The 17,999-nt window shown below is 54.2% G+C and overlaps 1 protein-coding gene across 1 annotated transcript in view; it reads right to left on the bottom strand.

Annotated features, from left to right (window-relative positions):
• Positions 1 to 201: 201 nt before the first annotated feature.
• ABHD2 (abhydrolase domain containing 2, acylglycerol lipase) overlaps positions 202 to 17,999 on the bottom strand; it is a 127,873-nt gene continuing 110,075 nt past the window's right edge. Inside the window, exons 6-11 of the mRNA XM_004709872.3 lie at positions 15,817 to 16,000; positions 11,191 to 11,283; positions 8,844 to 8,954; positions 8,049 to 8,118; positions 6,384 to 6,468; positions 202 to 5,147 (exon numbers count right to left, since the gene is read on the bottom strand). Of these exons, the coding sequence (XP_004709929.1) occupies positions 4,951 to 5,147; positions 6,384 to 6,468; positions 8,049 to 8,118; positions 8,844 to 8,954; positions 11,191 to 11,283; positions 15,817 to 16,000 (740 nt within the window). The 3' untranslated portion in view covers positions 202 to 4,950. The remainder of the gene's footprint in view (positions 5,148 to 6,383; positions 6,469 to 8,048; positions 8,119 to 8,843; positions 8,955 to 11,190; positions 11,284 to 15,816; positions 16,001 to 17,999) is intronic.

The raw sequence follows: 17,999 nt of genomic DNA, 5'->3' as shown, positions 1-17,999 counted from the left end.
ATTAAGAATGTCACTTCTTTCAGGCCTGGACATTTGTGGCCAATCACATTTTTGTTAGTTGCAAGATCTGGTTAAAATCATGATGTGGACTTAGTGTGTTGCCCCTTTTCTTCAAGTTTTGGGGAAGACGCAGGAAGTAATAATGGGAGCCCTCGCCCCTGCCCCCCACCCTGCTGCCCAAAGAACAGCCAGCATCCACACTGCATTTTTAGTCTTTATTTTTTTATGTAAAGAAATTCCATTGAATCAAAGATAACAAAAGTACAGTTTTTGTTTGTAATGATCTTTGTTTACCAACCACACAGAATCAAAAGAGAACCCAAATTATGAAAACGTAAAACAAGGACACCATTGTTTAGTATTTCTTAATAAAGGTAAATATGCTCATATTTAGAAAAAATTGCATTGCTAGTTGCAAATCTTAAATGCCTCGCTGCTGGAGGGTCCTCTTTCCCCTCGGAGATCTGGCAGCAAGGGAGGCTTCTAGAACACAAATGTGAAGTGGCATGGTTTTCAGGGCTGCACTTTCAAGGTTGCCGGGGTGGGTGGTACCTGACCCCCCTCCCCCCGCCTCCGAACAAAACCAAAGAAAACCGAAACAGGAAATGTGAACGTGATGGTTCCCAAAAATCAATCTGGAAGCAGGTGGGCCAACAGAAGCATGTTGAAGGGCATCTAACCAGGCTGGGGAGAGATCCGAACTGGTGGCCCACCCCGCCTCGCTCCCGCCCCGGCCCCGGCGTGACTAAGGCAGCTGCAGTGGCAGAAGTCAAAAGCCCAGGTACAGTGAAGGTCTTCCTGAGGCAGTGGGAGAGAGAAATCCAGGTGACAGGAGAGGTGACAGGCTTCTAACTCGGACTTGTGCTTTAGGAAAACGAAAGAGGCCCCGGCCCAAACCTATATAAAAAGCTCAGAATGTCATGGAATTTTGAGTGTCGGACTTCATCCACCAGCTAGGAATTCGCTTCACTTTAATCTTGAGCAGGACATGAAAGAGCACTACTCACCACCTACATGCTAGCAAAAACCGTTCAGGAAACCTGGAGGCTGGGGCCGGGGGCCAGCACAGGGCTGACTCTTCCCAAAGGGGGGCTGTCTACTTTCTGGGAATGGCAGGCCAGCTGTGCTCTGACCACTTCAAGAGGATTCTGGGCCACAGCATCCGGAGGCAAGAGGAAATGGCCTTTGCTTCGGAAGGCACCCTATTTCTCTATGCCAGCAGAGGCCAGTCCCTGCTTCCTTAGTTTCAAACACAGGTTGGCAAAAGCAAGTCCAGTTTATGAAGAGGTGGCAGCTCCCTCTGCTCTCTTCTTTCCCTTAATCACTGGGCTTCTAAACGCCACTGGCAGACCACCCTTCGTGGTTGTTTTGAAGCCAAAGGGGCTTTGCACAACAGGGCACAGAGGACAACAGAAGGGCGTCAGGGGACGGGATGCGCAGGCCAGGTCTGGATCACTGGTATGGTTGGGGGTGGGGTTGGGGGGACGCGAGGAGGCGCGCGCACAGGCCACCGGAGAGCCTCTGGTTTGGCTGTGGCTTCTCTCCAGCCTTGCTGGGCAGGAGAGTTTGAGTTCTAATGCCACGACATTGTGGCAAGACCAGAGCATTCCCAATGGCAAGTTAAGGCTTTCCGGGCAGAGAAACGGGTTTCAGATGATTGTGAGAGGAGGCTGCAGTGACATGCTTCTCAGTAATTCCCTGTCTCGCCTAGAGGACAGAGACCCGTGCATTCTTCCACCTCTACGTGAGGGTCCACGACCCCTGCGTCAGCTCTAAGTCAGAATCAGTGCCGCGGGGCAAGGAAAGCCCTTGCAGCTCAGACATCCGCTGGCCTGGGAACACAGCGAGCACACGCACGTTGCCTCCTGTAGCTGGCAGGGCGCAGCTCAAGCCACACAGCTGCACAGAGGGCGACCATTCAGTCGCCCAGCTACGCAGAAAGCTCTGCTTTCCCCAAGACTGCAGTCTGGGAATGAAAGCCCAAGCGGGAAGGACTCCTCACACAGGTGCTCCCCGGGAGCACCTGCTCCTGGATCAGAGCACCCTAACTCCCCTGCCAACCAACTTCTCATCAGTCGCCTCACATTTTCTTAGGGGGCCAGGGGTGCAACCAGGAGGAGGAACACGGGCATTTCTCCTCCTTTGGTTTAACAAGACAGTAGAATCATCCGTGCCTGTGCAATTTGTGTCCTCGATCTGAGTTTAAACTATAACATCATTTACAGAGTTCAGTTTGTTCGGGTTTTTTTAAGTCACCAGAGGCTCTGACTCGTCAGGCGAGACCTCACAGGACCATCGGTGGGGCACGGAGAGCTGGAGGAGGGACAAAGACAGCCCCCATACAGAACGTTGTCTACCTGCCCGTGCCGAGCTCCGTCTCTCTCTGTGTCTCTGTGGTTGCTTTCATGGGAAGACAAGACTTTTCCTGTGAGGCAGCCACATTCACACTCTCATTTCCTGCCCGAGAGCGTGAAGCTTGAACAAAGGGCTTCCCTTGAGACCCTGCAAGCCCAAACAGAATGCAAGTGCTATTCAGAGACACACACGGAGATTTCAGCCCCCACCCCCTGGGCCTGTGTGCGAGATGCCGCGGCTGTCTGGCAACACACACTGTGCCCAGGCCCTGCCTGGAGCCACCAGAATCTCCCCACAGACCAGGGCCGGCCTCCTGTGACCTCAGAGACAGTCTTGAGTGTTCTCCTCTGCGAGGAGTTGATTTGTCAGAGCAGGCCGAGAGATGTGGGCCTGAGGAACTAAGGAACTTTCTTACTTCCCGGGCTGGTGATTCGACCCTCTGGGTTATTGCTTGGTTTACCCTCTCGGTTCACACAGAGTCTGGAAAAGTGAGAGGAGTAGCCGTGGGGGTCAGAGAGGCTTTCAGGTGATGGCAGAGGCTGGGGGGTGGGAAATGTCACAAAGGAGTGGCCAGGACGCTGGCTTATGAATTGAGGGGCAGCTGTTAAAGTGCTAATTTGTGCGAACAGATCAAGAAATGGAGGTGCTCTGGAGAAGTGGGGCGAAAGCCACGCTGCTGGGCTTGGGGAGAATGACAGCATTGCAGAACCGGCCCTGCCAGGAAGCAGGTCTTCCCCCTGTCAGATCGTGGATGCCTTTGCAGTCATAGGTCAAGACCATCTGGTGATTGTCAGAAAACACCTTCTCAGGTTCCAGACATTACCGTCACAGTCATTGGATAGGTCCCCAAATGACATCCACCTGCAGCCACGAGGGTCTGCACTCAGCTCAGGTGGCTCCCTGTATCCCTTTACCTGCCACACAGTGCCCACTACTGTATTCCCACCTGACCTGGAGTCAGACAAGCTGCAGCAGGGGTAGCTTGTCCGAAGTCCCCATGCAGTTACACCCGTAGTACCATCTAGTGCCAGATAGCAACCGCGGGCTTTTCAAAGTGCAGGGTTTTTAGCGATTCAAGTGCCCTCAGGATGGGAGACAAGGGGTACTTGAAGCCTACAGTGACCTTCTGATTTGAGAGAAGACACACTTTGGAGAGAGGAAGCCAACAGAACACAAACCCAGGGCGTGAAGCAACACATTTCATTTTAAAACAACACCCTCTTCAGTTGGAAACACCTTTCTCCCGGCTCAGCTCTGACTTTTCAATCGTTTGGTATCAAAAGCCAGGGTCAGAGATACCTGGGTTTTCTGTTTTTGTTTTTTTTTAAATAAAAAGAAAGAAAATTACAATTCAGTGCTTAAAAAGCAAAATAGACCACAATAAACAGCACCAACCATAAAACACGCAAAACCCAAAAGGCCACAAACACAACCACCACCACCTCTACATGGAAACGGGGTGGGGTGAGGGTGGGGCAGGAAGAAAGGCAGGTGATGACACCCCCAGGCCGAGGCCTGGCCTGGGAGAAGCGCCTCCAGGGACCCCTGGAAGGATGTCCCCTCAATCCTCAGTACACTGAGTGTCAAGGAAAGTCGGCACTGGTGGTCCCAAGCCCATTGCACAGAGGAGGAAACGAAAGCTCCAGGGGACTTTGCTAGTATCACCCAGTCCACGAGCAGAGAGTCGAGGCCACATATGCTGTGCTCTGGCTCTGGCTCAGGGCCCTGCCTGGGACACTATATAATCACACAGAGGGCAATGACAAGGCTGGCCTCGATGGTCCCTGGAGGGCCAAGAGATACCTCTGATGATGCATTTTAGTAAAAGGAGCTACCAAGAGGTTTCTAAATTTAAAGGCCTCGCAGAACAGTGTCTCCCAAATTTGCCCGGTGATGAGAATCAACTGAGGCACTGGTCAAAAATGAAAATCCCCAGGCCCCTTCCTAGACTTGTGGAGGCGGCCTCTCCAAGGGGCAGGACCTGGGAGGCTGAATTTTCCACAAGCGCCCCAGGTAACTCTCATCACCAGGGACGCGTAGGGGAACTGTCTTGGGAGAGAGTGAGGGAGAAAACTTGGCTTGTGACTCAAGGGAATGACCTTTGCTGATTAGAAGAGCTCCCAGGCTGGCCTGGGAAGCCAGCTTCTCCCCCAGTGCTGGGCTAGGCCAGGGAGCTCTCTTCTGGGTCTACGAGGGCACATAAAACCACCACAAAACTAACGTGAACACCCAACCCTGTTTTGGGGAAAAAGTCTTTTGATTGGCAAAGCAAAACTGCAGTTCCGACACATTTTTAATAGGGAAACTAGACTTAATTGGCTTAAAAGCAATCGAATGCTGAAACCAGACAGGTGGATGAGCACCCGGTCACTTGCCACCATGGCTAGCAATGCAACGGAGGACACTGGTAACCTAAGCACAGAGAGAGCCTGGAGCTCCTGGGGAGAGCTGCCTGCTCTAAGACAGGTGTGCCTGGTGGGTGGGCCCTGCTGATGGGGTGAGGTCAGATCCAGGCCATTGAGGTTGGCCTGAAGCAGCCGGCGAGGTGACTCGGGCCCCCGAGGAGGCCGCTGGGCGCACCGGAGTCCAGAGGCCTCATTCCAGGTCAGCCTCCACCTGCTCTGTGTCGGAGCACTGCAACTTGTTCTGCTCCCATTGGCAAATGGCGTCGGCGTACTGCACCACCAGCTTATCCATCCACGTCAGGGGCTCGGGGAACAGCACGGCGCCCTCAAAGAAGCCCAGGTGGCCCCCATGCAGGGGCAGCACAAACATGACGTTCTCCCGCTTCTCTGCAGGGAAAGGAAGCTGAGTGAGTTGCACGGGAACGCCTGCACTGGACCCGAATGGCCCCTGACCGCCCGTGTGGCTGGGTGGGATTGCGCTGCATGGGGTGGGCAAGGGTGAGCTGTGCTTTCTTCCCACGTGGCGCTGAAGAGGCTTGAACCTCTGACCCTTCAGTCGGCAATGAGTGAGCTAACCATTTCCCTTAGCCATGGTGGGAGGTGAGGAAAGGAGGCAGGGTTGGGGGTGGAGTGACGATGGGATTTCTCCATGGGTGAATGTCCCCTAAGCAGGTATCTCAGCTGGACTCTCCTAGCTGGCATGAGGGGAATCTGACAGGGCAAACAGAACAGCGGGACCCAGCTGGCTTGGGACTGGCAGTCTGGCTTTGGGGGGAATGGGCACCAGCCTAAGAACTCCCTAGAACTCTTGGCCACCTGGAGAGTCCCTACAGCTCCCATCTTGAGAGTAGGGAGGCTGATACTGGAAAGGTGGGAAGGTCAAGTCTACCCACAGTTTCTTGACTGTAATCTTCACCGGTTTCCCTCCCGTGGAGCTACAGAAGGTGTGTGTAATCAGGACCAAGTGCTTAAGCAGTGTGCCACTAGGGTTCCTTCCTGAGAGTCTGGTCTGAGCGTCAAAGAGTTCATGGAAAGATTCCACTGTCTTCTCATTCTACATTTCCATGAGCTTTTGGGAGCCCCTCACGTTGCAACGCAGAGTAACACGGAAACTTCCAAGTGTTCCCTCGTGCTGCCTCTCTCTAGTGTCCCCGTCAGTGCTCAGCCAGTTTCGAGCGAGGTTCTGTCAGCCCGCCGGCCGGAAGCACGGCCATGTTCTTACAAGCGAGGCTCTTTCCACTGCTTCTGTTCTAATCCTCAGAGCAGGTGGAGAGGCAGCCACAAGAGGATGCAACACTGGCTTCTCAGGGCAGGTGCTAAGTTTAAATATCTGTGTCCGTCAGACTCCTGGACTCCGTGGGACCAGAACCCTGGCATGACTGTGCCATAGCATTCCAGGCAACGACTTCCCAGAAACCCCTCTGGCTATGGCTGTTCATGGTGGTCCTGCCTCCAGCCCCTGGGCAGCAGGGGAGGCGTTTCCTCCCCAGGCCCGTCAGACATCGCGGCCCCCCACCCCCCAGCTGGTCTCCCAGAGATGACAGATTTTTTTGGTGGCCATTTGCTGAGTGGTTGCTGGGGAGGTAGGGGACAGGGAGGTGAGCCGTAGGAAGAAACACTTACCGGAGAGGGATTTGGGGATGGTTAGGAGACTTTCATGCACCAAGGGGTCATCAGCCGCATTAACCAGCATGAGAGGCACGTAAATCTGCAGTGAGGAAGGAAAGCAGAGTGAATGGTTAATTCCCTTTTCTGGACCTTGGTGGTTCAAGTCCAAATTCCCCACTGGATGTGCCTCTGAAGCAGAACAGGGCGGTTGACTGCTCAGCTTGCGAAATAGGTGGCTGCAGGGACGCTCTGGGCCCGTTGCAAGTGCACGGGATTTTCATGGCTGCTCTGATGACAGCCTTGCAAGAGTCCCCAGGGGCCTCCGACGGGCAGGGCATGTGCTTGGTGGCCCTCACAGGCCAAATATTGTCAATGACCTTCCCCAGAGTTTCCCAGTCGTCGGCTCTTAGAGGTGGTTGGCTCACGCAGGCCAATTTACAGAGTGATGCACATGTTTGTGGGATTTCTCTGGTAAGAAGCAAGAGGAAGAGTGTGCTGGGCCTCAGATCAAGGCGGCTTTCCAGAAGGATCTGAAGGTTGAGAACAGGCAGGAGGAGACACAGGGACACCCTGGGCAAGGTTGCAATTAACATCCACTCTCCCAAAGCAGCCAATCACTTCCTTTTGCTATTTGGTGGAGATGGACTTAGACGTGGTCGTACCCAGGAGTCCAGGGGGTGTCATGAGTGGTTCTGTTAGCCTGCACATCGCTGTTGGCTTGTGAGAGAGTGCTCGGCGCCACTACAGTGGTAAAGCCTGGGTGGTGGGGCCGAGCTCAGAGTGATGGCTGGTGCGACAGACTGCAGGATTGCCATTCAGTGACCGGCGTTCTTGGGGGCAGTGGCGGGGACACGGACTGGGATAAATGGACAGTCCTGTGTCTGAGTAGGAGGGTCAGCTGAGCAAGGGCAGGAGGAGGGCGACAGGCATAGCTCAAGGCAAAAATACAAGGTGTTCAGGTAAGGGGGGAAAAAATACCAGGGGCTTTGGAAAGTTCGTGGAAAATGGAACTGAAAGATAATGGAATTTTTCTGACAACTTTTTTGAAGTCCTCTCATGTGTATATATATTGAATACTAGCTTAATAGAAATGTTATTGCAGTTAAAAACAGCATTAATAGAAACCAGCCTAACCTGTCAATAGAAATGCCCGCCACCCCTAATTTGGATATAGAAAATCGGAAAGGGCTTCAGAAGGTTCGTGGGAACATGCTGCTCCCTTTCGGAAGCCCCCTCCTCCGCCTGCACTTTCCATTGCTTAAGCTTTGCTCTGTACACTTCAGGTCATGGCAGGGGTTTTGAGTTGGGTGCTGAGCAGTGCCCTAACACGGTACACCTGGCCAGAGGCAGGAACCAGGACGCGAGGAAATCCAGACCAATCTCCACGAAGAGCCACGGCAGGGAATTGGCTCTGTGGTGCCGACAAAAGGAACAAAGGGTGTTCGAGCAATTTTAAGGGCTCTCACGTGGATGAGGGCGCAGCTTGGCCGTGCACCGTTCTAGGAGGCAGCGCAGGGATGGCAGCAGGGGGCTTACAGTGAGGCAGAGCTTGCTCACTACCCAGAACCTGGCAGAGGCTCACGGCGGGCGGCAGGAGGGATGCACGTGGCACAGGGGGTGAGAGTGGCCTAGGGATGCGCACGGATCTGTCCCCACCCTGGCTTGGTACTGGCCACTCACCCTGTGCAGGTACCTCATACAGCTTTCTTCCTCATAATATTCCTTCAGGGAGTTATAGCCATGAAACTTCCTAAACACACGAAACAAGTAGAAAAAAAGGCAAAGATAAAAACACTTGACATAAGGTCTGTAGGCTGAGCTGCCTTGACTGTTGCTCCAGTTCCAAACTGACTCGTCCTATCGGTATACAGGGCCGAGGAGTGCCGTGGTTCAGAACGCCGGCTTGGGCATGTGGGTTCAGTTCCTGACTCTGCTACTCACTGGCTGCCCCCTTTCCAGAAAACTAAATTACTCTGTGTCCCTCCGGCAATGAAAAACTTTTGTACTATAGCCCACTACCCAGGATAAAGGCAGATAGCTGCTTTTGCAGGTCCCATCCCCCAGGGGGCAGTACTACCCACAGTGGGCAACACGACCTTGGGCAAATGAATAACCTCTAACCTCTGGGAGCCTGGGCTTCCTTAGTGAGGAAGCCTGCCTTAGTGACACAGGGAGGGTTATGGCCTCTAGGGGTTTACTAGCAAGTGATCAGTAAGTGCTATCTACTATTATGCTCTAAGGGGTCCCTCCCATCTAGAGAGGGCAGCTTCTGGGTCCAAGCGGCCCCCTGCCATGAAGGGCTACAGAACTGGGGCCAGCCCTCTCACTGTTCTCAGCGGGAAAGCAGAAATTCCAATTTTTCTGAGAGAGCTGCAGTTTGTCCAACACTGGATGCATATTTAGAGCTCCAGAAACACAGAGGGTGCTAGTAAGCTGCTTGTGGGGGGCCCAGCGCCCCACCCCGCCTGGACACACCTCATCACGTTGTCATCGATCTGCATCAGGGAAGTTGCTGTGTAGAGCCGGCTCAGGTCTGTGTCCTCCAGGAACTGTGGCTTCTTAACACGGTCTCCAAAAAGAGCCTGCCTAGCATGGGATACGCAAGCACACGCAGCTGACAATCAGCCAGAGGCAGCCAGGAGCGAGCGTCGATGGGCAGGCTCAGGGGGTAAGCTAGGAACCCTTTTCTTCCAGCCTTGTGAAGAGGTTCCCGAGCGACAGCACGACTGGTTTGCTGTTGGCTACCGACCTCGGGCCGGCAATTTGAGGCCACCCCGCGACACCACGGAAGATAGGCCCACGACATGCTTCATGGTCACGAAAACCCTATGAAGTAGTCCCACTTAGCGCTCAGGTCAGCTCGAGGGGGCGCCTGTGCAGCCGCTGCATTGTTTGCTTGTTTAGTTTGCCTTCAGGGTGTGCCAGGCACATGCCCAAGGATGGGCCCTGACGCCTGGTTTCCCTGCAGCGCCAGGCGACATGGAAGGCTGAGCCCACCTGAATGTTACCAAACCTTCACAGGCAGAAGAGGTGGCCTCTGTGGGGAGTGGTGGGCAATGGGCCTGCAGGCAGGGGGCCCACCTCCACATAGGTGTGGACACTGTCCACTTGACCAAGCCCTGGCCCCCCCTGGCGCCAATTAACAAGGAAGACAATGCCTCGGCATGTGGGCGAATCAACAGCGTTGGGACCTGTCAGCTAAACAGCGCCTATACTCAGTACCAACTTCCATGAAAAATAATAAGAAGTCAACCCCCCTTGAGAGGATGATAAGAATGGCAACGGTCAGAATGTGAAGGCTTTAGGCTTCTGTTCCCCATCACAGCTGCGGGCGGAGCCCATGTGCCATGGGAAGGAAATGCCCTTGCACCCACTCTCAGCCTCTCCAAGAGAAGTGGAGCATGCTTCTTCAGCATCACCCCCTTGGTCCCCAAACCATTATTGATTCAGGTAGGATTCTGCCAGGGGATGGAGTTCACCTTTGAAAGCGTCTCTAAAATGCCCGAATGTTTGGCTCTCTGCAGTAAATTAAAAAAAAAAAAAACCAACATATATACTTAGAGCACATGCAGAGGTCTCTCCCAATTTGCTAAGAATTCTGTGAGGAACCTTCCAGACTAATCCATACCAAGCCCAAGCCCATTGGCTAGTGGACATGTTGTGGGTCGCAGAGACTGCAGGGGGTGGAGGGTGGGGGGTGGGCAGAGCTTTGGGCATCACCATTGTGGGATCTCATTCCAGCTAGCCTCAGCCCACAGGGCCGCACACAGCAGGCGATCACACCACACGGCTTTCAGATAGCCTATGCCAGCCAGCATGGAGACTGATGGGCATGGGCAGCTCCTGGTCGGGGTGCCCAGTGGGACAGGCAGCACAATGTTTCTGTCTCAACATTGAAGAAGCGAGTGTAAGAAACGGACCTTTTCCAGGGATGTGTCAAAAAACCAAGCAAGGTATTGTGTGCCCATTATATGCCAGGCTCTGCGGAAGTTCACGTGGGAAACCGAGCCTCCAGAATGGCCTCACCGGTTGGCTGGAGACACAGGCCTCCAAAGGGAAAAGCAACAGAGAAGCCTCATGGGTGGCAGAGGTGGTTCTGTAAGTGGGAGGGCAGAGGGGATTTTTCAGGCTGGGCTAGGGAGAAGCCAGAAGTGCAGCTGGAGTAGGCGAGAGGAGGACGAGAAACTATGCTAACAGTAACTGCAACAATACAAAGTACCGCCAACACTTATCAAATGCCACTACTGCGTGCCCTGCCCAATGAAGTGCCCCGGGCAGAAAGAGGCAGGGCAGAGGGGCGGCCGTGCAGCGGTGTGAGCCTCGACTGGACGCCTGACACCTGTTGCTTGCTCAGAATTCCCATGGGTCTTTGTCCAAGTGTTCAGAGACAATGATTCCTAACCCGTATGGACCACAGCATCCTGGGGAGGAAGGAGGCCTGGGCACTCACCAATCACCCTGAGCAAGCACCACGTAGAAGATGCTTTACAGAGTTTGGGAATTATGGAAGCAGGAAGCAACCTCGGGTAGTTAGGGACAAGTTTGCTTCTTAGCATGAAACAAACATAGCCAGTCAAGAGGCTGGGAACCCCCACTTTCTTTCCCCAAGCTGGAGAAACCAGCCTCTGGCTTTCACTGACGCCAACAGAGGCTGCCACTCCCGAGGGGAAACGGCCGGCCCGGCATGCTTGGTACCTCGGCAGCAGAAGGCTGGAGGAAGGCCTGGTTCCCCAAATCAGCCGCTGAAAACCCCGAGGGCCGCAGGTCTGCTCTGACGCGGGGCCATCCGCCCGCATCCCCAGGGAGGGCAGAAGGTAGGTACCTGTGAGAGAGGATGATTTTCTTCATGTTGTCGGCCATGAGGAAGTTGTAAAACCTGCGGCAGTGATCCCACTGCATGAAGGTCTCCTGGGCCCTGGAAGAGCAGAGCGAGAGTGAGGGAGGCCGAATCACGTCGTGCTGCTGAGGGTGGAGGGGCGGTGGCCGAGCAGGCTGGGAGGCGGGCTCCTGTCACTGCAGAAGGGTGCTCGAGTGGAGAGCACTGCTTGCCCCATTTGTCTGTGGGAACCCGGGGCTCTGGGGTGAGGGACTCACACTGCTGGCTACAGTGGAGCCTATGGCAAAACTGTAACTTGGCCATGATCTGACCCCAGTGAGAACCCTCTCCAGGAGTGGGGGCTTGGTGGACAGCACTCCTGACCCCCTCTTCCAGAACCTGCAGACCAGTTTTCACTTGAACTCTCTCCGGGGCGGCCTCCTGCCCTGCAGGCATGTTTTTCTGGCCTAATGCCGGGAATGTGTCAGGGGAGGGTGGGTGGAGACGTACATCAAATTCTGGAAGAAACCTGGAAGAGAGAAAACAAACTTCTCTGGCTGCCGTTTGCGAGGCAGAGGAAGAGCGTACGTACATCTGCAATGGTCTATAAGACATCTTTCTTTTCTTCAGCCCTAGCGCTTCCACAGAGCAAGACAGGGGAGTGGCAGCAGGGAGAAGACACACTACAGGGCAGTGCATGCATTACTAATACGCTCTTCAAGCCCCGCCTTGGTTGTGTTCCCCAAGGTCTGGTAAGAAGGTGATGGCAGGGCCTGACTGAGTCATGTGATTCAGCTGTGAGTGACTGCCAGTGGGGTTCACCGTGATCATCCTGTGGGGGTATAAACTGAGCCATCTCTGAAGCAGGAAGTGGGAGGTGGGAAGAAAAGAGTGTGGCCTTGATATCCCTGTGCATTGAGTCCCCTTGATCCAGGAGAGGCGCAGCAGCAACAGAACCAGGAGCCAAAGCATGAGAGAGTGCTGGGCTTCCCAGCCCACAGAGCAAGAAAAGATGAGTGCGTAGGGGCAGGAGGGTGCCTGTGGAGTGGGGTGCCCCTGGGCACTTAATTGGGCGAGCTGGGTTTGCTGATCCACAGAGCTGAGCTGAGTGCCTTTGGGTGAGGCTTATCGTGAAGTAGCATGCCTTTTGCATGCCATGTCCTCTTACACTGGACCTGGATCCAAACAGAGCTTTGAAACACTGCCTGAGCAGAGCAGAGCCAGGCCAAGTGGCCAAGAGTCAGGGCAGACACACTCTCCTGACCGAGCAGCTTTGTCCTGAACATTTCTCCCCTGATAACTTCCCTAGTAAGACCCATAGCTGTGGGCATCGTCTGTGATTTGTGTGTGCCCACTGCAGTGAGCCATTGCATCCAGTCTCAGAAGTAGGGTACTGTGCGCAGGACAGTTGGTGTCAGAACAGGGTAAGAAAGGGATGGAGGGTAGATGCCTTTTGGCAGTTCACTGTGGGAGTCAGACGGGATCATATGTGGCCCACATGTCGTGTCCACAACACCCGAGGGGCTGGCTTGAGAGTCACTGCCTACATGCACAGGCATGACTGGCAGGTCCCCACCTCACATGGGAACATGGTCTCTGACCTTCCAGCAGTGGCACGAACTGAAAAGCCCACTGCCGTGGTCAGGCCCGGCTCACAGGACCGCAGTTTGAGCAGCTGTTCATTTCTCTGGCAGCAGACTGCTCCCTTGGGGGCAGCATTGGGCTTCAATACGACCTACCTTTGGCCTAGCAGCCCAGTGCTTAACCTACTGTGCCATCATGGCTTCTAGCAGTGGTGCCAGGCAGGTAATAGGATTTCCATGTTCCAGACTGGGAAACCAAGGATTTGACCCAGTGCTATGCCCAGGTCACACGGCAGTAAGACTGAGTTCCGGGCTCAGGCCTGGTTGACCCCAGAGTCCTGATTTTAACTCCAACCCCATGCGGAGGGTGGGGGACAGCACCCCACCTTCTTTACAAGTGTCTGGGGGCAGGGTGTCAGGCAAACAGACCCCAATGGGCCAACTCTGTTGCCTCTCAGCCACCCTGTTCCACGCACCACCCTGCTCCACACCGTGGGTCTGAATCCGGACACAGGTGACCCTTGAGCCCACAGAGATGGAAAAGAAACCTTTCTTTGTGCAATTTCCGATCCCAAGGCCTCATTCAATTCCATATTGGCAATGAGTCTGGCCACCAGCACCCCACAGAGAACCCCCAGGGTTCACATTCCAGGTGACTAGGAAGGGGTCTGGGGCAGATAGCTTGCAAAGGGGATTTCCCCAAAGCTGCTGGAGTTCAATTTTGGAATGGCAAACAGTTCGGATGAAATCGTGGTTAAAAGGTAAGCAGCAGTGGGCAGTTAAAAAGGAAATAGTGTGTGAAAAATACAACTTTCCTCTAGTTCCTAAATGTTTCCTCCCCGCTCCCACTATCATATGAATGCTACCTTCCAAGTCTGGCTAGACTAGAGGATGTACACTGGTACAGATAGGAACTGTAAACACAGGGAATCCAGGGCGGATGATCCCTTCAGGACCAGTGGTGTGAGTGGCGATACCCTGGGAGGGTAGAGGGAGAGTGTGTTGGAAAGAGGGAACCAATTACAAGGAACTATATGTGACCTCCTCCCTGGGGGATGGACAACAGAAAAGTGGGTGAAGGGAGAAGATATGGGCAAGATATGACAAAATAACAATTTATAAATTATCAAGAGCTCATGAGGGAGGGGGGAGTGGGGATGGAGGGGAAAAATGAGGACCTAATGCCGGGGGCTTAAGTGGAGAGGAAATGTTTTGAAAATGATGAGGGCAATGAATGTACAAATGCGCTTTACACAATTGATGTATGTATGGATTGTGATAAGAGTCATATGAGCCCCTAATAAAATGATTTTTTTAAAAAGGAAATAGTGTGTGGACTTAACAGCCTGGGCCCGGCTCCTAGGACAGTAGCTGAAACTCCATGTGAAGATTCACATTGCCTTCAGAGGGGAGAAGGCTACAATGTTAGTGTGCAGGACCTGCCCCACCACTGGGGGAACAGAAAGGACAGGCCAGATAGCCAGGGGAGGGACCCTGACCATTCAGGTTCCCCAACCAATGGCCACAGCCAGCTGCCTCTGGGGCTGAACTTCGGTGGAGCTTCCAGACTTAGGGAAGACGAGGGAGGAAGGCTTGGTGACCTGCTTCAGAAAATCAGCCAATGAAAACATGGCTCCCAAAGGCCCATTCCCCAGTGGGTCATGGGGCTGGTGCAGGACTGGGCAGTGCCTCATCCTGCTGTGCATGTGGCTGCCGTGAGTTGGGGGCCAACTTGATGGCAGCTAACAAGAACGATAGTGGCGCGCGTGTGACCAGACCAGGCTAGCTACGGCAAGCTCCTTCTGAGCCTCAGTTGGCTCTGGCCGCCCGGGAGGCACACTGTTGAGATGAGAAGCTGGGAAGGTGAGCACCACTGAGCCAGCGGCTCTTCAGATGCAACGAGGAGAAATGTAGCAGAAGCCTGAGCTCCCGTGTGGCCCATGCAGAAGCAGGCAGCCTTCTCTGCCCCATCGCAGCTGCCATCAGCCTACTGCTGAAAGGGCTTACCGCCTACTGGCCTTGGCCACAGCAGCTCACCCCAGGAACTGGCCCACAGTGGGTGGACCTCACGAGATGGGAGGGGACCAGCGTCCTGGACAGCAGCAGGGTCCTGGTGTGTCCCTGACCTGAATCAGGGTGGCTGTCCTCATATTAGCTGTTGTGCGCCAGAGGACAAAACCAACCCTAACTCACTGCCATCGAGTCAATGCTGACTCCTAGCGGCACCCTGCGGGTTTCCGAGGCTCTAACTCTGTGGGAGTAGGAAGCCCAGTCTGAGTCTAGAAGAGCTGCAGGTGGTTTTGAACTACTGACCATGCAGATTGCAGCAGCCCAGTTCAGAAGCACTATACTACTATACCACCTTTCTCCTTCTTGCACAAGGCTGAAGCAAGGACAAATAATATCTATGATGCTCTTTGAGACCCCAAGGAGGAGCTTCCGAGGCTTTGATTTATGAATGTTGCACCTCACAGGTCCTAGTGCCCGGGCTTCTCGAACCTTCTTTGTGTCCACACCTTCATCTCCACCCAGTGTGCTGCTCATGTGCTCTTGCCAACAGCAGGTGGTGCTATTGCAGCAAAGTCCCAGGAAGCAGCTGTCATTGAAGGTGAGACTCATTCCATATCCTCTTGGTGATCAAACCCAGCGCTCTGGGAGCAGAGTCTGTGGCAGCAAGGGGCAGGGGCAGCTCTCAGTGAGGATGTCTGAAAGCTGGAAGGCGAGAGCACAAACTGGGGGGCGCCCCAGAGCCTCCATGTCTCCTTAGGTAGGAGGGCTGGCTTGCCAGTCTGCTGTGTTCGGGCAAAGCTGCCTGGTTCTGAACACCAGATCATACACCCACCCTCTCAGAGGCGCCAGAGGCTTACCCAATGGCAGACACGATCCCCAAGTTTGGTGGGACAGCTCAGGTTTCAGGGGTCTAATAGGACAACGCTAATGTAAGATGTGGATGCCAAACGAGGTCTGTCCCAGCCTGCACAGAGCAGTGTCTCTGGGGTTTCTGACAGAGGAGGGCCCCAGTGAAGGGCCCATGGTGGAGATGACTCACCTCAGTGCGCTGTATCCCTGGCACACGCTGACGCAGCACAGCACCCTCTCTTGGTTTGCTTGAGTCTCCCCCAAGTACTTGCACACGATGTTGCCACCCAAGCTGAAGCCCACGACGACCAGCTGGGTCAGGGGATACATCTTCCTGATGTAGCTTACCATGGCGCCGAATTCCCACGTGCAGCCTGTGGAGAGAGGGGGCGGTCAGGGCATGACTCGTTGTCGGCACAGCAAGTGGAAGAGAAGATGCATGCTGGAGGGTCACTAAATGGATGGCACTGTATGGCAAGCACAAGCGAGACACACAGCCACTGACTGCTCTTTGGCTCACCTGGAGTGAAGTTCCCGGATGCCCTTCGGCATTCAGGAAAACAGGGCGTTAGAAGTGCGTGCCCTGGGGTTGTGGGAAACTCGCCCAGCTGCTCATGGGACTCAGAACAGTTATGCATGAGCAAGGCATGCATGAGCAAGCCTGTGCACTGGTGATGTCGATGCAAGCGAGCGCGAACCCGGGGACCAGCTTCTGAGGCTACGCACAGCGATGCTAAACCCATGTGTACAATGACTCACGGTGCTAAGAAAAGCCCCAAGTGCGTGTTATTTACGGGTCTAATTGTCAGCGTTGGGGAGGGGAAGAAAGGCAAACTGGTCAGGGGAATGGCCAGCGTGCTCTGTAGGATTGACAGGTCGGTAGTTAGGGACAAAAGGGAGGCTAGGCTGTCTTCCTGAATGCCTGTGCTAAATGAAAATTAGCTGTCCATGCCACAATACAGGGGTTGGAAAGGAATCAGGCACCCATTAGACACCTATGGGAAAATCCAGAACTGAGCCCAGGTAGAAGCCAACCTGGGCACAGCCACATTAGACACCAGCACCTAAGCTCAGCCAATGCTCTCATCCATGCCCCCCCAGCAGGAGGCGATAAAAGCACACGGTGTGCAGGCCATCGCGCCCCCCCCACCCCCCCCCTCTTACTCAGGTACACGCTGCAAACCAAGAGGGAGATGATTCCAGAGTGCCCGCCTGGGGCCCGCTCAGCCCTGCTCGCTCCTTGGTCTCTGGTGATTTCCTGATTTCCCCCTGCGTGCTATTGTGCTCTGGTTCCAGCTGTATTCTTTCCATCTGTTTGGGTTTTTTTGCTTCCAGTCTCAACTCCTGCGCAGTCACTGCACAGCCCTGTTCCCTTCCCTGAAACAGCGTGTCCTTTTTGAGACGAATCCCTGAAACTTCCCTTTTCCTCATAAAGGTCACTTGGATTACAAACGTGCTTCGGCCACACGAATTCTCATAGCGTGTTACAAAGCAAGAACCAAGGTATCCCAATCCAGAAACCTAACAGGCTCAGGCTAAATGTTCTTGGTGACATAAGCACAGAGCACCAAGGGAGGCAAACCCATTCAGGAAGAGCCAGAGGAGGCCTCTGAACAGAGAGGAAGTTTGGGCCACGCGGGCCCAAGAGGGATGATCTCAGCCGGAGTCCCCGGGGATGTTGTAGAAGCCAAGCTATGACCCAGCAGTTTTGTTAGCAGTTTTGCTAGGAGCAGCCAGGTGAAGGGATTTACAGCATCCTTCGCTTCCACGGCCCAACCCCAGGCTTTGCAGGGAATCAAGTTAAAATTAAAGTCCACGGGATGTTGGCATAACAGACACAAAACAGAAACGTGATGAGATTGTTCACTTGCGATGGAAACACGAATTGCTGACCTTGGCAAGAGGGCAGAGGCTTTGACGTCCCTAATAGACGTGAACGGCAACTGCCCCAGCTAAGCAAGCTCTGGGGAAACTACCGTGTGAGCCTGGGGTAAGCTCCCCTGATCTTTCTTCCTCTCCCAGTGGGATTCAGCCTAAGCCAGACCAGCACCACTGCCCAAACCCAGCCCAACCCATTGCATCAGGTCAACTCTGACTCACAGGGAGCTGCAGGGTTTCCGAGACGGCATCTTCCCTGGGAGCAGACAGGCTCCTTCTCCCCCGAGTGGTTGGTGGATCTGAAGTGCTGCGGCCTGAAGGTTAGCAGCCCAACGAGCGCCACTGGGGTCCCCGTCAACCCTGTGCAGGAGCCCTTCATTTGCAGTGTGCCCAGAATCGCCGGAGAGGATGTTAGATCCACATTCAATGGCTTTATTCCCAGAGCAGCTAATCTGCAAATACATACATACCTCACACACATATATATTTGAGTAG

This window comes from Echinops telfairi, unplaced genomic scaffold, assembly GCF_000313985.2.
Source record: "Echinops telfairi isolate 266 unplaced genomic scaffold, ASM31398v2 ScPeMD7_7409;HRSCAF=8447, whole genome shotgun sequence".
In the NCBI taxonomy this organism is placed as follows: Eukaryota; Metazoa; Chordata; class Mammalia; order Afrosoricida; family Tenrecidae; genus Echinops; species Echinops telfairi.
This window is presented reverse-complemented; position numbering and strand designations above follow the sequence as displayed.